The sequence below is a fragment of the Oncorhynchus masou genome, chromosome 17 (assembly GCF_036934945.1).
Source record: "Oncorhynchus masou masou isolate Uvic2021 chromosome 17, UVic_Omas_1.1, whole genome shotgun sequence".
Lineage (NCBI taxonomy): Eukaryota > Metazoa > Chordata > Actinopteri > Salmoniformes > Salmonidae > Oncorhynchus > Oncorhynchus masou.
Window position 1 is genome coordinate 17222683 of NC_088228.1, and position 19218 is coordinate 17241900.

At 43.9% G+C, this 19218-nt stretch overlaps 1 protein-coding gene across 2 annotated transcripts in view; it reads left to right on the plus strand.

Annotated features, from left to right (window-relative positions):
• The window catches only part of LOC135558630 (glypican-5-like), a 248390-nt gene that overhangs the window by 174147 nt on the left and 55025 nt on the right, over positions 1–19218 (plus strand). For both annotated transcript variants that reach the window (XM_064992579.1, XM_064992580.1), the window contains one exon: positions 4177–4315. In XM_064992579.1, the coding sequence (XP_064848651.1) occupies positions 4177–4315 (139 nt within the window). The remainder of the gene's footprint in view (positions 1–4176; positions 4316–19218) is intronic.

The following is a 19218-nucleotide window of genomic DNA, read 5'->3' on the forward strand; positions in this document are numbered from 1 at the left end:
TAAAGTGCGAACGGTAAAGTGCATCCACAGCCTACTTGAACCAAGATCAGAACTACTGGAGCGTTGGCTGAAATGCCAAGGAGCAGGGAGAAACATGTTGGAACAGAGCAGAACAGAGCCCATGTTGGAGATCCTGCCGCCTTTTGGCATGTGATCTAAGGGTCTAAAGCTAAGCATGAGGATTTCTGTGTGTGTGTGATCTCATGCTCGCCATGTGGCGTACAGTCTTTTCCCAGGGTGCATTTCTCCATCTGGCCCCACTTGACCAATCAGGCAATTGCGTTTTGATTCCTCCGACGCCTATTGGTGCTCTACCTAGATGCTCCTTGCATCATGACCAATCTGGCAATTGGTATTTGTGTTATAGTAATTTTGAACTTATTGTTGATGACATCAGACAGGAAGTAAGCCCTCTATTATTTATCCGTCCTTAACAGTGGCGTTGAATCTAATCAACTTTATTGATCAATTGCCAGAGTGGAAATTGTGTCCTGTCGTTTGGAACGTAGCACCACAACGCCTAGCACCAGTTCTTGTTTTGCCTAGCACCAGTTCTTGTTTTGCCTAGCACCAGTTCTTGTTTTGCCTAGCACCAGTTATTGTTTTGCCTAGCACCAGTTCTTGTTTTGCCTAGCACCAGTTATTGTTTTGCCTAGCACCAGTTCTTGTTTTGCCTAGCACCAGTTCTTGTTTTACTCCAACTATCATAGCTCCACAGGGAACCCAGACATGAAGTGGATTTATTCCCACATGAGAAGGGACGGGAATTTGCCCAGTCAGATCACGTGGTCAGGTAAAACTCCTGGCCCTATAAAGTCTGAGGAAGTCTGGGGTCTAGTTGGCATTGTGGGCAGCAAACTGATGTCATGGGCATCAACTTCTACCTTCTAGTACATACACAGTCCTTCCTCAGAACAGGCCAGATAGCCAGGCAGAGGGAAGCATATCCAGTCAATACTATAATATAAAAAAGCCACTATAGAATCCCATTATTGAAATAGTTTATGTAGAGTATTTCTCACACACACAGCCAGCCTGGCCTTGCCTCCACATAGCTGCTACATCACAATAAACGTTCCAGCAATTTCCTTTTCAAACCACTACTGCTCCATTGAGATTGTAAAGGTAATAAACAACCATGCATACAATAACAATAAACAATCACACACAAACCGCTTAGGAAAGCCACTGGTTAACGAGTCGTTGCCACAGCGATGGCGTTTAATTAATTGAATCCATTTTCTTGTTAATTAAAGGGGCTTTAAAGACGGCTGGGCCGGACAGTGTTATAACATACACACACTCAAACACACTTTAGGCTGAACAGTGTTGTGCACAGGCTGGAATATATTCCCGGGATTCATCTGATAACATTGAGGAGTTTACCACATCAGTCACCGGCTTCAATAATAAGTGCATCGACCACGTCGTCCCCACAGTGACCATACGTACATATCCCAACCAGAAGCCATTGATTACAGGCAGCAGCCACACTGAGTTATATATAAGGCTAGAGCTGCCTCTTTCAAGGATTAGGACGCTAATCCGGACGCTTATAAGAAATATTGCTCCGACGAGCCAACAAACATGTAAACCGTCAATACAGGACTAAGAATGACTAATATGTGGGCTCTGACACTCGTCGGATGTGGCAGGGCTTGTAAACTATCACAGATTACGAAGGGAATCCCAGCAGCGAGCTGCTAAGTGACGCGATCCTACCAGCTAAATACCTTCTATGCTCACGTTGAGGCAAGCAACACAGAGCCATGCATGAGAGCACCAGCTATGCTCGGACAACTGTGTGATCTCACTCTCCATGCACGATGTGAGGAAGACTTTTAAACAGGTTAACATTCACAAGGCTGCAGGGCCAGACGGATTACCAGGATGTTTTCCCCCGAGCATGTGCTGACCAACTGGCAAGTGTCTTCATTGGCATTTTCATCCTCCCTGTCTGAGTCTGTAATACCATCATGTTTCAAGCAGACCACCATAGTCCCTGTGCTCAAAAACACTAAGGTAGCCTGTATAACTGACTACCAACCCGTAGCACTCATGCCTGTAGCCATGAAGTGCTTTGAAAGGCTGGTCATGGCTCACATCAACACCATCATCACAGACAGCCTGGACCCACTCCAATTCACATACGGCCCCAACAGATCCACAGGTGACGCTATCTCTATTGCATTCCACACCTGGATAAGAGGAACACCTATGTGAGAATGCTGTTCATTGACTACAGCCCAGCATTCAAAACCATAGTGCAGTCAAAGCTCATTACTAAGCTCAGGACTCAAAGACTAAACACCTCCGTCTGCAACTGGATGCTGGACTTCCTGACGGGCCGCCCCCAGGTGCTGAGGATAGGCAACAACACATCCCCCACGCTGACCCTCAACATGGGGGCCCCTCAGGGTGCTTGCTCAATCCCCTCCTGTACTCCAGGTTCACCCACAACTACATGGCCGTGCATGACTCCAACACCATCATTAAGTTTGCTGATGACACAACTGTGGTAGGCCTGATCACCGATGACAATGAAATAGCCTATAGGAAGGAGGTAAGTGACCTGGCACTGTCGAAAAGAAGGAACGACAACGCCTCTTCTCCCTCAGGAGTTTGAAAAGATTTGTCATGGGCCCTCAGTTCCTCAAAAAGTTCTACAGCTGCACCATTGAGAGCATCTGTCTGTATCGCCGCTTGGTATGGTAACTGCTTGGCATCCGACCGCAAGGCGCTACAGAGGGTGGTGCGGATGGCCCAGTACATCACCGGGGCCAAGCTTCCTGCCATCCAGGACCTATATAATAGGCGGAATCAGAGGAAAGACTTGCTGTTTATTGTCTATGAATAGTCACTTCACCCCCACCTACATGTACAAATGACCTCATCTAACCTGTACCGCCGGTCACTGCCTCGGTACCGGTACCCCCTGTATATAGCCTCGCTATTGTTATGTTATTGTGTTATTTTTTTAATTTTTTAATTTGGTAAATATTTTCTTAACTCTTCTTGAACTGCACTGTTGGTTAAGGGCTTGTAAGTAAGCATTTTCATGTTAAGGTCTACACTTGTTGTATTCGGCTCTTGTGACAAATACATTTTTTATTTTATTTTATTTTCTCGTCTTCAGCCTATTTCTCTTCCCCCCCGCCCCCACACACACGCCAATCGTTGTGCTTCATCTCGCAGGCGCTTGTTGACATCTGCCATGATGTGTCAGGGAAATGAACCTAAGGGCCACACACACACGGTCGATTTGAAGACCCTCTGCGTCCTCCAGAACAGAGGGCTGTCGCTAGCAACACTTTGGCCCGCTGTCGCTGTCACACACTGGGGAGTGAAGGGTTACACTGTGGGGGTGAAAGGAACCAGAGCTAATATGCTATCGCTCTAATGCTTCTGACTGATTTACTCCCATTGGGTTATGATGTGGCTGTTCACTCATGACTGCACGGCCAAGCACGACTCCAACACCATCATTAAGTTTGCTGATGACACAACAGTGGTAGGCCTGATCACCGACAACAATGAGACAGCATATAGGGAGGAGGTCAGAGACCTGACCGTGTGGTGCCAGGACAACAACCTCTCCCTCAACGTGATCAAGACAAAGTAGATGATTGTGGACTACAGGAAAAGGAGGACCGAGCACGCCCCATTTCTCATCGACGGGGCTGTAGTGGAGCAGTTTGAGAGCTTCAAGTTCCTTCGCTTCCACATCCTCAACAAACTAACTTGGTCCAAGCACACCAAGGGCATGACAAAACCTATTCCCCCTCAGGAGACTGAAAAGATTTGGCATGGGTCCTTAGATCCTCAAAAGGTTCTACAGCTGCACCATCGAGAGCATCCTGATGGTTGCATCACTGCCTGGTATGGAAACTGCTCTTTCTCCGACCGCAAGGCACTACAGAGGGTAGTGCGTACGGCCCAGTAAATCACCAGGGCCAAGATTCCTGCCATCCAGGATGGTGGTGTCAGAGGAAGGCCCTAAAAATTGACTCCAGCCACCCTAATCATAGACTGCTACCGCACGGCAAGCGGTCCTGGTGCGCCAAGCAATAAGACTCATGAACAGCTAATCAAATGGCAACCCAAACTATTTGCATTGCAATAAGGGGGTGTTTATCCATCATACCTCTATGTATGTTATGTGTTTCTCTCCACCAGGAGATCCAGGACATGCTGCCGGGGCTGGGCCAGAGAGAGTCCTGGGGGGAGCTGGGTAGCAGCGACACAGAGGACGGTAGTGGAGACTGCGACGATGAGGACGGGTGTCAAGGATCTGGAACGGGGGCAGTCAAGACCTGTGAGTGACAGAAGCACTTACACACACACACCCAGGTGTATGCATGTGTCACGCACATACACAAGTGCTCACACACACGCACCTCTCTAATTCAGTGTTTACATCTGAACAACCAAGTATATCAAGCCTCTAGTGTGGATGGCCAGGCAGGACTGACTGTGTGTCTGGGTGAGTTGTAGTACCTTCTGGCTCAAGAAGCATTTGGAAAACATCTGAGAAATAGAATATTGCATCTGCTTCACTGGGCAACCATGCCAGGTTGTGTTCTTGGTTTATCTTTGTCACTCTCTCCCTCTCTATCTCTCTCTTTTTCTGTCTTGCCTTCTCTCCCTTTATCCCTCTCTTAAATGTTTACATTGCCAAAGCAGGTGAAATAGATAAACAAAAGTGAAATCGACAATATAAAATGAACAGTAAACATTACACTCACAAAAGCTCCAAAGAAAGATACATTTTAAATATATATTTCTTTCTCTCTGTCTCTGTCTCTGTCTCTCTCTCTATTCATTTTAAGGGCTTTATTGGCATGGGAAACATATGTTAACGTTGCCAAAGCAAGTGAAATAGACAATAAACAAAGTGAAATAAACAACACAAGTGAACAGTAAACATTACACTCACAGAAGGAGAAGTAGTAATAATGTGCAAATAGTTAAAGTACAAAAAGAAAAATAGGAACAGGTCACAAGTCTTGCTGCTGTGATGGCACACTGTGGTATTTCACCCAGTAGATATGGGTGTTTTATCAAAATTGGGGTTGTTTTCGAATTCTTTGTGGATGTGTGTAATCTGAGGGAAATATATGTCTCTAATATGGTCATAAATTTGGCAGGAGATTAGGAAGTGCAGCTCAGTTTCCACCTCATTTTGTGGGCAGTGTGCACATAGTCTGTCTTCTCTTGAGAGCCAGGTCTGCCTACAGCGGCTCTTTTTCAATAGCAAGGCTATGCTCACTGAGTCTGTACATAGTCAAAGCTTTCCTTAAGTTTGGGTCAGTCACAGTGGTCAAGTATTCTGCTTTCTCTGTTTATGGCCAAATAGCATTCTAGTTTGCTCAGTTTTTTTATTAATTATTTCCAATGTGTCAAGTAATTATGTTTTCTCATGATTTGGTTGGGTCTAATTGTGTTGCTGTTCTGGGGCTCTGTGGGGTCTGTTTGTGTTATTGAACAGAGCCCCAGGATCAGCTTGCTTAGGGGACTCTTCTCCAGGTTCTTCTCTCTGTAGGTGATGGCTTTGTTTTGGAGGTTTTGTAATCGCTTCTTTTCAGGTGGTTGTAGAATTTAATGGCTCTTTTCTTGATTTTGATAATTAGCGGGTATCGGCCTAATTGCTCTGCGTGCATTATTTGGTGTTTTACGTTGGTTGGGGACAGAAGCACCAGATAATCAGCAAATAGTAGACATTTGACTTCAGATTATAGTAGGGTGAGGCCGGTTGCTGCAGACTATTCTAGTGCCCTCGTCAATTCATTGACATATATGTTGAAGAGGGTGGGGCTTAAGCTGCATCCCTGTCTCACCCCTTTGCCCGTGGAAAGAAATGTTTGTGTTTTTGCCAATTTTAACCGCACACTTGTTGTTTATGTACATGGATTTCATAATGTCATATGTTTTTCCCCCAACACCACTTTCCATCAATTTGTATAGCAGACCCTCATGCCAAATTCAGTCAAAGGCTTTTTGAAATCAACAAAGTATGAGAAGACTTTGCCATTGCTTTGGTTTGTTTGCTTGTCAATTAGGGTGTGCAGCGTGAATATTAGGGTGTGCAACGTGGTCTGTCGAATGGTAATTTGGTAAAAAGCCAATTTGACATTTGCTCAGTACATTGTTTTCACTATGGAAACGTCTGCTGTTAATGACAATGCAGAGAATTTTCCCAAGGTTGCTGTTGACGCATATCCTACGGTAGGTATTGGGGTCAAATTTGTCTCCACTTTTGTGGATTGTGGTGATCAGTCCTTGGTTCCAAATATTGGGGAAGATGCCATAGCTAAGGATGATGTTAAAGAGTTTAAGTATAGCCAATTGGAATTTGTTGTCTGTATATTTTATAATTTCATTGAGGATACCAACACCACAGGCTTTTTGGGTTGGAGAGTTTGTATTTTGTCCTTTAGTTCATTCAGTGTAATTGGAGAATCCAGTGGGTTCTGGTAATCTTTAATAGTTGATTGTAAGATTTGTATATGTTTTGCTGTTTGTTCTTTGTTATAGGGCCAAAAAGATTGAAGAAGTGGTTTACCCATACATCTCCGTTTTGGAAAGATAACTCTTTGTGATGTTTGTTTAGTGTTTTCCAATTATCTCAGAAGTGGTTAGTCTATAGATTCTTCAATTACATTGAGCTGATTTCTGACGTGCTGTTTCCTCTTTTTCCGTAGTGTATTTCTGTATAGTTTTTATTGATTTGCCATAGTGTAGGCGGAGACTCAGGTTTTCTGGGTGTCTTTGTTGTTGGTTGGATAGGTTTCTTAATGAGGTTTTTATGTTTTTGTATTCTTCATCAAACCATTTGTCATTGTTGTTCATTTTCTTCTGTTTTCTGTTCATTTTGTTTTGATTTGATGGGGAAGCTGAGATGTCAAATACACTGTTTAGGGTTTCTACTGCCAAATTTACTCCTTCACTATTACAGTGAAACGTTTTGTCCAAGAAAAAACAGATTTAATTTGTTGTTGCCTAATTGTTTTTGGTAGGTTTCCACACTACTTTCCTTCCATCTATAGCATTTCTTAATATTATTCAGTTCCTTCGGCTTTGTTGCCTCACCACTGATTATTGCTCTGTTCAAGTAGACTGATTTTGCTGTGATCTGATAGTGGTGTCAGTGGGCTGACTGTGAACGCTCCTGAGAGACTCTGGGTTGAGGTCAGTGATAAAGTAGTCTACAGTGCTACTGCCAAGAAATTAGCTATATGTGTACCTACCATAGGAGTCCACTCGAAGCCTACCATTGACTATGTACATACGGTCACGCCTTGACCATAGAGAGCCATTGTTTCTCTATGGTGTGGTAGGTCAGGGCGTGACTAGGGGGTGATCTAGTATATCTATGTCTATGTTGTGTTCTAGTTTCTTTTCTATGTTGGTGTTTTGTATAATCCCCAATTAGAGGCAGCTGGTAATCGTTGTCTCTAATTGGGGATCATATTTAAGTAGTTATTTTTCCCACCTGTGTTTGTGGGATCTTGTTTAAGTGTAGTTGCATGTGAGCACTCCATTGTCTTCACGGTTTCGTTCATTCTTTATTGTTTTTGTGCGTTTCCTTTAATAAACAAGTGGAAGCCATATCATGCTGCACTTTGGTCCTATAATTCTTACGACGAACGTGACACATACCCAGCGTCCGACAGAGCTGCAGGAGTTGTGACCTGTTTTTGTTGGTTATGTTGTTGTAGTTGGGCCTAGGGGTCATATGGGGGAGGGAATGCTGTCACATCCAGGTAGGTGTTTATCCCTCTTTGTGCTGAGGGTGTCAGATTCTTGTCCTGTTCTGGCATTTAGTTCGCCACAGACTAGTACATGTCCCTGGGCCTGGAAATGATTGATTCCCACTCCAGGATGGAGAAGCTGTCTTCATTAAAGTATGTGGATTCTAGTGGGGTGATATAGGTAGCACACAGGAGGACATTTTTTCTCTGTTAACTTAACTGTCAAATGTCAAATATGCCTGTTTTGATTAATTTAATAGAGTGAGTTCGGTCTGCTCTATACCAAATTAGCATACCCCATGAGTCCCTTCCCTGTTTCACACCTGGTAGTTTGGTGGATGGGACTACTAGCTCTCTGTAACCTAGAGGGCAAACAGTGGGTCTGTTTCCTCTATTCCATGTTTCCTGTAGGATGACAATGGCTGTAGGTTCCTGCTCTTTAGGCCAAAGGCAGATGACCTCAGGCCTTGGATATTCCAGGATGAGATAGTGAAGGCTTTGTGTTCCATAAAGTGTCCAATGTTGTTAGTCGTGTGGTTTGGCCTCAAACCAGTAAGTGTGAGCAGAGCCTGCTGAGCATCTGGCACATGCCATTGGCTTGGGCTAGTGTACGAATGGGGGTTGGGCCTGTTTGCCTGCTCAAGGCCTTGGCATATGTGTGACTTCCATGTTGATGCCTTCTTTGCAGAAGTGGGGGGCATGGGGTCGGCAGCAGGAGCATAGGTCTGATCTGAGGTGGCCTAAATGGAGTGTGGGCATGGTTGACTTGGAGGGGGGTGTAGATGATTGATTGGTTGGGGTGGGGTGTAGATGTGGCTGGTAGTGTTGTGGTCTGGATGTAGGTCCTCGGCGTGGGTCCTCTATGTGTAGGTCTGGGGGGGGGGGGGGTTCCATAGGTCTGGGAGAGGGTCTTGCTGGTCTGAGGCGTGCTGTCTATTGATCTGTCGCTCCTGTGTGAAGTGTTGGGGCTGCGTTTGAGGACGATGTCCTTTAGGGTCTGGTCGAAGGTGGGTACTGCTGCTTTGTGTAGGTGGACCTGGTCATAAAGTCTTCTCAAGTCCAGGGCGGAGTGGTCGGTCAGGTAAGCATTTGGTTTTGATGCACAGTCACGGGGAATACTTGCGTTCAACCGCTGTATGGTAGCAGGGTAGAAGTCTTTTTGTGGTAGCAAGGTGGAGATAACTAGAAGAAGCTTTTTCAATCACTCCCTTGAGTGCCGTGGCCACCCTTTTCTGCTGTGCTCTCAGGTCGTTTGTGTCTGTGTGTATTATTATGTTGCTGGGTGAACCTAGTTGGTCCTCAGACAGAAGGTCTAGGGCTCGCTGAGTGTTTGGACACCAGAGTTTAGACACTCTGTTTTTTGAAAAAAGTTTATTTAATTGAACATATTTCCCATTTAAGTCCATAAGGAGTACAATCTGTGGCTTGTGTATGTCCTCAGTGGGGGTGGGGGGGGGGGTTGCCAGGAAGGCTATCCGTGTGGCTGACAGGGAGAGTGCTCAAAGGGGGTTGGATCCCCTGGTCTTGAGGTTCTTCCTTTGTCTGTTCTGCTGTAATGTCGACTGTATGGTCAGGGTCTTTGGTGGACTGTTCTGATGTGGTGTCAGGACCTTTGTTGGGGCTGAGGTAGGCTGTTCTGCTGGCTTCTCTGCGGGGGTGGCCACCTCTCTAATGGGTTGTTCTGTCACACGCCATCCCCCGCATGCTCTCCTCCAGCACTCTGATCCTCTATAGTGGTCTGTTCTTCTCCTGCTACTGCTCTGTCTCCTGTTGATGTTGTCTTACCACAGTCCAGAGTGCAGATATGTCTCTCTCCACTTCCAGCTCTCCAGCTCTGGTTGATCGGGTGTTGTTGAGCTGGACTATTTTTTTTGTGCTGACTGGAGTGTGTTCACCTGCTGCTCCAGGTTCACCTGCATTACCTCCAGCTGGGTGAATTTATCCTTAATTTCAGTACTCTGTGCTGGGAGGTTGACTTTCCGCTTGGGGTTGCTGATCTGTGGGGTTGTATAATGAAGAGGTCTGGTCTGACATGCTCAGGGTGGGGGTATCTTTCTCAAGCGAGAGCTTCTCCTGCTGAGCTCTCTTTGATAATGTGAAAGTCCAACTGAAACTGTTTGGGGTTGCCCTGTACCAATCTGTTCCAGATTTGTACAAGTTCACATTGTCCTGACTCAGAGTCCTCATTGTCTAATATCCTGACTTTCCACCCATCGGTAACACCCCCCCCCCCCTCTTAACCTCTTTGGACGAGCAAACCCGTATCCGGGAGCGCAATCATAGCCTCAAATGCATTAGCATAACGCAGCGGACATAAATACCTCCAGAAACTTTTCCTATTCATGAAAATCGCAAATGAAATTAAATACATTTATTCAAACAAGCTTAGCCTCAGATTTTCAAAATATGCGTTAGACAAGCATTTGTGTAAGTTTATCATGGCATAATGCTATGCTAGGCTCTGCTGGCAGCAGGCAACATTTTCACGAAAATAAGAAAAGCAACCAAATTAAATCATTTACCTTTGAAGAACTTCAGATGCTTTCACTCAGGAGACTCCCAGTTAGATAGCAAATGTTCCTTTTTTCCAAAAAGATTATTTTTGTAGGCGAAATAGCTTCCGTTTCTTCATCATGCTTGGCTGAGAAATCGACCGGAAAATGCTGCAACTATAACGGCAAACTTTTTTCAAAATTTGCTCCATAATATCGACAGAAACACGGCAAACGTTGTTTAGGATCCATCCTCAAGGTGATTTTAACATGTATATATGTATATATTCGATAATATATCCGTCGAGGCAATTGGTTTCTCATAAGAAGCGATTGGAAAAATGGCTACCTCAGTATTTTACGCGAGATTTTCTGCGGGAGACACCATGTGACCACATGCTATATATGGTCCCTTACAGCCATTCTTCAATGGAAATGCCTAAAAAGTTAATAGGGGTAGTGCGTTAATATAAGCACTGTGCCATGCCAGGGAATGGTCTGTGTAGAAGTTTAAGTTGCTTATGTTCCCATTTTTATAATGACAAAAACAACCTGTGGGTTGATTTTAAACATCGTTTGACATGTTTCTACTAACTTTTATTTATTTATTACTTTTATTGTACTTTTTTGACTTTTCGTCTTGATGTTGTCTTGATGCACATTGTGCCTTTGGATTTCTGAACTAAACGCACCAACAAAACTGAGGTTTTTGGACATAAAGAGGGACATTATCGAACAAAACGAAAATGTATTGTCTAACATGGAGACCTGGGAGTGCCACCAGATGAAGATCATCAAAGGTAAGTGATTAATTTTAATGCTATGTCTGACTATTGTGACACTCTCCTTGGCTGGAAAATGGCTGTATGGGTTTCTGTGGCTAGGTGCAGACCTAACATAATCGCAAAGTGTGCTTTCTCCCTAAAGCCTTTTTGAAATCTGATACAGCGGTTGCATTAAGGAGAAGTTTAACACTTGTATCGTTTATCGATGTTTATTATGAGTATTTCTTGAATTTGATGTGGGGCTCTGCACTTTCACCAGATGTTTGTTTGAGACAATGCATTTCTGAACAACGCGCCAATGTAAACTGCGATTTTTGGATATAAATATGAACTTTATTGAACAAAACATACATTTATTGTGTAACATGAAGTACTATGAGTCCCATCTGATGAAGATCATCAAAGGTTAGTGATGAATTTAATCGCTATTTCTGACTTTTGTGAGCCCTCTCCTTGGCTGGAAAATGGCCATATGGTTTTCTGTGACGAGGCGCTGACCTAACATAATCGCATGGTGTGCTTTCTTTGTAAAGCCTTTTTGAAATCGGACACTGTGGTTGGATTTACAAGATCTTTAAAATTGTGTATAATACTTGTATGTTTGATGAATTTTAATTATAGGATTTCTGTTTTGAATTTGGTGCCCTGCACTTTCACTGGCTGTTGTCGAGGTGGGACGCTAAGTGGGACGCCAAATTAAGCAGTAACTTCTGTCATTAGTTACTGTCATTGGTATAGACGGGACAGTCTCTTTCCATCCAGTCTGAAGTGGAAGGTTCTCATTTAGCATTGATGTGATGGCGGTTATTTTTCCACACCATGTGCCCTGACCTGGAAAAGCTTTGGGCCCTAGTTAGTGGTTATACTTGAGGTCATGAGTTTTTCCTGGTCAGGTTCCATGGTATGTTACAATACTACATGTTTATGCATTACACTGCTTGCCTTGGCAGTGGGTTTTGGTATAGAGAGACTAGATCATCACACTACAGAGGATGTATCATCTTAATTTGAGTCATATTGCTACAGTAGGAAAACAATCTTGCAGCAACATGAAATGTGAATTATTGACATTTTTGTAAGGGTCAATCAAGTCTGAAATTTCAATGTGGAAATTATGAACTTCAGAAGCCTTTTTAAACCTCAAATACACTACAAGTTTTACATTTCCAGCATTGCAGTGATCAAACTAAGCATTCCAGAAAAAGGAGCAGTGGAAAAAGAGGGATATGTGACGTCAAACAGAGGGAAATAAAAGCACTCTCCTTTCCCAACCTTCTCCGTAGCTGTCAGGCTGGCCAGGTATTCAACTCAGAAGACATCTCAAAATAGATAGCATCATGAGGTAGGAAAATTATGTGGATATATTGAAGCAACATCTCAAGACATCAGTCAGGAAGTTAAAGCTTGGTTTCAAATGGGTCTTCCAAATGGACAATGACCCCAAGCATACTTCCAAAGTTCTGGCAAAATGGCTGAAGGACAACAAAATCAAGGTATTGGTGTGGCCATCACAAAGCTCTGACCTCAATCCTATAGAACATTTGTGGGCAGAACTGAAAAGGCGTGTGCGAACAAGGAGGCCTACAAATCTGACTCAGTTATACCAGGTCTGTCAGGAGGAATGGGCCAAAATTCACCCAACTTATTGTGGGAAGCTTGTGGATGGCTACCCAAAATGTTTGACCCAAGTTAAGCAATTTAAATGCAATGCTACCAAATACTAATTGAGTGTATGTAAACCTCTGACCCACTGGGAATGTGATGAAAGAAATAAAAGCTGAAATAAATAATTCTCTGCTATTATTCTGACATTTCAATTTTTTTTAAATAAAGTGGTGATCCTAACTGACCTAAAACAGGGAAATTTTACAAGGATTAAATGTCAGGAATTGTGAAGAACTGAGTTTAAATGTATTTGGCTAGGGTTTATGTAAACTTCTGATTTCAACTATATATATATTACTGCTCAAAAAAATAAAGGGAACACTAAAATAACACATCCTAGATCTGAATGAATGAAATATTCTTATTAAATACTTATTAAATACTTTACATATTTGAATGTGCTGACAACAAAATCACACAACTATCAATGGAAATCTAATTTATCAACCCATGGAGGTCTGGATTTGGAGTCACACTCAAAATTAAAGTGGAAAGCCACACTACAGGCTGATCCAACTTTGATGTAATGTCCCTAAAACAAGTTAAAATGAGGCTCAGTAGTGTGTGTGGCCTCCACGTGCCTGTATGACCTCCCTACAACACCTGGGCATGCTCCTGATGACGTGGCGGATGGTCTCCTGAGGGATCTCCTCCCAGACCTGGACTAAAGCATCAGCCAACTCCTGGACAGCTGTGGTGCAACGTGGCGTTGGTGGATGGAGCGAGACATGATGTCCCAGATGTGCTCAATTGGATTCAGGTCTGGGGAACGGGTGGTCCATAGCATCAATGCCTTTCTCTTCCAGCCACATGAGGTCTAGCATTGTCTTACATTAGGAGGAACCCAGGGCCAACCGCACCAGCATACGTTCTCCACGGCGTCTCCAGACTCTGTCACATCTGTCACATGAGCTCAGTGTGAACCTGCTTTCATCTGTGAAGAGCACAGGGTGAATGCCAAACGTCCTGCATGGTGTTGGGCTGTAAGCACAACCCCCACCTGTGGACGTCGGGCCCTCATACTACCCTCATGGAGTCTGTTTCTGACCGTTTGAGCAGACACATGCACATTTGTGGCCTGCTGGAGGTCATTCTGCAGGGCTCTGGCAGTGCTCCTCCTGCTCCTCCTTGCACAAAGGCGGAGGTAGCGGTCCTGCTGCTGGGTTGTTGCCCTCCTACGGCCTCCTCCATGTCTCCTGATGTACTGGCCTGTCTCCTGGTAGCGCCTCCATGCTCTGGACACTACACTGACAGACGCAGCAAACCTTCTTGCCACAGCTCGCATTGATGTGCCATCCTGGATGAGCTGCACTACCTGAGCCTCTTGTGTGGGTTGTAGACTCCGTCTCATGCTACCACTAGAATGAAAGCACCGCCAGCATTCAAAAGTCACCAAAACATCAGCCAGGAAGCATAGGATGTGGTCACCACCTGCAGAACCACTCCTTTATTGGGGGTGTCTTGCTAATTGCCTATAATTTCCTCCTGATGTGAAATTTATTGTCAATCAGTGTTGCTTCCTAAGTTGCTTCCTAAGTGGACAGTTTGATTTCACAGAAGTGTGATTGACTTGGAGTTACATTGTGTTGTTTAAGTGTTCCCTTTATTTTTTTGAGCAGTGTGTATATATATATATATATATATGCAGTGGGGAGAACAAGTATTTGATACACTGCCGACTTTGCAGGTTTTCCTACTTACAAAATATGTAGAGGTTTGTAATTTTGATCAGGTACACTTCAACTGTGAGAAACGGAATCTATGACAAAAATCCAGAAAATCACATTTTTAAGTAATTAATTAGCATTTTGTTGCATGACATAAGTATTTGATCACCTACCAACCAGTAAGAATTCCAGCTCTCACAGACCTGTTAGTTTTTCTTTAAGAACCCCTCCTGTTCTCCACTCATTACCTGTATTAACTGCACCTGTTTGAACTCGTTACCTGTATAAAAGACACCTGCCCACACACTCAGTCAAACAGACTCCAACCTCTCCACAATGGCCAAGACCAGATACCTGTGTAAGGACATCAGGGATAAAATTGTAGACCTGCACAAGGCTGGGATGGGCTACAGGACAATAGGCAAGCAGCTTGGTGAGAAGTCAACACCAAGTGCAAAATGGAAGAAATTCAAGATGACGGTCAATCACCCTCGGTCTGGGGCTCCATGCAAGATCTCACCTCGTGGGGCATCAATGATCATGAGGAAAGTGAGGGACCTGAAGAGAGCTGGGACCACAGTCTCAAAAAAAAACCATTAGTAACACACTACGCCGTCATGGATTAAAATCCTGCAGCGCACCCAAGGTCCCCCTGCTCAAGCCAGCGCATGTCCATGCCCATCTGAAGTTTGCCAATGACTATCTGGATGATTCAGAGGAGGAATGGGAGAAGGTCATGTGGTCTGATGAGACAAAAATAGAGCTTTTTGGTCTAAACTCCACTCGCCGTGTTTGGAGGAAGAAGAAGGACGAGTACCACCCCAAGAACACCATCCCAACCGTGAAGCATGGAGGTGGAAACATCATTCTTTGGGGATGCTTTTCTGCAAAGGGGACAGGATGACTGCACCGTATTGAGGGGAGGATAGATGGGGCCATGTATCTCGAGATCTTGGCCAACAACCTCATTAAGAGCATTGAAGATGGGTTGTGGCTGGGTCTTCCAGCATGACTATGACCCGAAACACACAGCCAGGGCAACTAAGGAGTGGCTCCGTAAGAAGCATCTCAAGGTCCTGGAGGGGCCTAGCCAGTCTCCAGACCTGAACCCAATAGAAAATCTTTGGAGGGAGCTGAAAGTCCGTATTGTCCAGCGACAGCCCCGATTTCTTACAATCAAATGCCGACCGCATTATCTCCCAAGAGAATTCTCTTTGATTATAGTCACAGCTGTGAATATCCAGATACCTTGACACCCCTGAAAGATCTTCACTGGACTCTATGTAAACTGGAAACCATATATCCTGAGGCTGCATGATCTGAGATCAAGGCTTCCTAAATTCTATCAACATATTGAATGCCCGACACGGGCTGGTAGCATTCTGGACCATTGCTACTCTAAACTTCTGAGATGGTAACAAATCCCTCCCCTGTCCACCCTTCGGCAAATCTGACCATGACTCCGTTTTGTTGCTCTCATTCTATAGGCAGAAATTAAAACAGGAAATGCTCAGGTCTGACCAATCGGATTCCATGCTTCAAGATTGCTTCGATCAAGTGGACTGGGATATGTTCCGGGTAGCCTCAGACAATAACATTGACGTATACGCTGACTTAGTGAGCGAGTTTATTAGCAAGTGCTTCGGAGATGTCGTACCCACTGACTATTAACTTCTTGCGTCGAGCAATCCCAGATCCAGGATTCTATTTATAGCCTCAAGCTCATTAGCATAACGCAACGTTAACTATTCATGAAAATCGTAAATGAAATAAATATATTTGTTCTCAAGCTTAGACTTTTGTTAACAACACTGTCATCTCAGATTTTCAAAATATGCTTTTCAGCCATAGCTAAACAAGCATTTGTGTAAGAGTATTGATAGCTAGCATAGCTATAAATCTAGAATTCAGCCAGCAACATTTTCACAAAAACAAGAATCATTCAAATAAAATAATTTACCTTTGAAGAACTTCAGATGTTTTCAATGAGAAGACTCTCAGTTACATAGCAAATGTTCAGTTTTTCAAAAATATATTATTTGTGTAGGACAAATCGCTCCGTTTTGTTCACGTTTGGCTATGAAAAAAACCTGTATCCAGTTATAGCTTCAAGCTCATTAGCATAACGTAACGTTAACTATTTATGAAAATCGCAAATGAAATGAATGTGCTAGCTCTCAAGCTTAGCCTTTTCTTAACAACACTCATCTCAGATTTTCAAAATATGCTTTTGAACCATAGCAAAACAAGCATTTGTGTAAGAGTATTGATAGCTAGCGTAGCATTTAGCATAGCATTTAGCGGGCAACATTTGCACAAAAACCAGAAAAGGATTTTTTCCTGAAAGATTCTTTGTGTAGGAGAAATCGCTCCGTTTCGTACATCACGTTTGGGTACCAAAAAAAAAGAAAATTCAGTCATCAAAACGGCGAACTGTTTTCCAAATTAACTCCATAATATCGACTGAAACACGGCAAACTCTGTTTAGAATCAATCCTCAATGTGTTTTTCACATATCTCTTCATTGATATATCGTTCGTGGTAGTCTCCTTTCTCCGGTGAATCGCTTGGAAAAAGACGTGCAGTTGAAGATGACGCACCAATTTCGACGGAGGACACCGGGCGGACACCTGGCAAATGTAGTCTCTTATGGTCAATCTTCCAATGATATGCCTACAAATACGTCACAATGCTGCAGACACCTTGGGGAAACGATAGATCGGGCAGGCTCATTCCTTGCACTTTCACAGCCATATAACGAGACATTGAAAAACAGAGCGTCAAAAATCCTGCTCATTTCCTGGTTGAAGTTTCATCATGGTTTTGCCTGTAGCATCTGTTCTGGGGCACTCACAGACAATATCTTTGCAGTTCTGGAAACGTCAGTGTTTTCTTTCCAAAGCTATCAATTATATGCATAGTCGAGCATCTTTTTGTGACAAAATATTGCGCTTAAAACGGGCACGTCTTTTTATCCAAAAATGAAATAGCGCCCCCATAGCATCAAGAGGTTTTAAAACTTTAACCAGAAACCGTGGATTGATGGCAGCATTCGCAAAAAACTGAAAGCTCGAACCACTGCTTTCAATGATGGCATGGCGACTTCAAACATGACCGAATACAAACAGTGTAGTTATTCCCTCCGCGGCAATCAAACAAGCAAAGTGTCAGTACAGAGACAGAGTAGAGTCGCAATTCAACAGCTCAAACACGAGACGTAAAAAAAATTTTTTTTTAAATGTGGCAGGGTCTACTGTCAATGACAGATTACCAAAAGACAACCAGCCCTATCGCGGACATCGATGTCTGTCTTGCTTCCAGACAAATTAAAAACTTTTTTGAGGACAATACAGTGCCACTGACACGGCCCACAACCAAAGCCTTTGGGCTCTCCTTCATTTAAACGTGTTAACCCTCACAAGGCTGCCAACCTAGACGACATGTCTCATCACTGTGGATGGGGGGTCCTCCCTGTTCACCCGTAACTGCCATGAACGCCTCCAACTCAATCATCAAGTTTGCAGACGACACTACAGTGGAAGGCTTTATTACCAACAATGACGAGATGGCCTACAGGGAGGAGGTGAGGGCCCTCGGAGTGTGGTGTCAGGAAAACAACCTCTCACTCAACGTCAACAAAACAAAGGAGATGATCGTGGACTTCAGAAAAGAACAGAGGGAGCATCCCCATCCACATCGATGGGACATGAGTGGGGTATTTTTAAGATCCTTGGCGTACACATCACGGACAAACTGAAATGGTTCATCCACACAGACAGCGTGGATCATACGGTATCATACAGCACTAAAGAGGGAGAGGGTAACTCACCCTAAATGGGTAATATACAGCACCAAAGAGGAAGAAGGTAACTCACCCTACAGGGGTAATATACAATGGGGCAAAAAAGTATTTAGTCAGCCACCAATTGTGCAAGTTCTCCCACTTAAAAAGATCAGAGAGGCCTGTAATTTTCATCATAGGTACACTTCGACTATGACAGACAAAATGAGGGGAAAAAATACAAAAAATCACGTTGTAGGATTTTTAATGAATTTATTAGCAAATTATGGTGGAATAAAAGTATTTGGTCACCTACAAACAAGATTTCTGGCTCTCACAGATGTGTAACTTATTCTTTAAGAGGCTCCTCTATCCTCCACTCGTTACCTGTATTAATGGCACCTGTTTGAACTTGTTATCAGTATAAAAGACACCTGACCACAACCTCAAACAGTCACACTCCAAACTCCACTATGGCCAAGACCAAAGAGCTGTCAAAGGACACCAGAAACAAAATTGTAGACCTGCACCAGGCTGGGAAAACTGAATCTGTAATTGGTAAGCAGCTTGGTTTGAAGAAATCAACTGTGGGAGCAATTATTAGGAAATGGAAGACATACAAGACCATTGATAATCTCCCTCGATCTGGGGCTCCACGCAAGATCTCACCCCGTGGGGTCAAAATGATCACAAGAAGGGTGAGCAAAAATCCCAGAACCACACGGGGGGACCTAGTGAATGACCTGCAGAGAGCTGGGACCAAAGTAACAAAGCCTACCATCAGCAAGGGCATTGAAGATGAAACGTGGCTGGGTCTTTCAGCATGACAATGATCCAAAACACACCGCCCGGGCAACGAAGGAGTGGCTTCGTAAGAAGCATTTCAAGGTCCTGGAGTGGCCTAACCAGTCTCCAGATCTCAACCCCATAGAAAATCTTTGGAGGGAGTTAAGTCCGTGTTGCCCAGCAACAGCCCCAAAACATCACTGCTCTAGAGGAGATCTGCATGGAGGAATGAGCCAAAATACCAGCAACAGTGTGTGAAAACCTTGTGAAGACTTACAGAAAACATTTGAC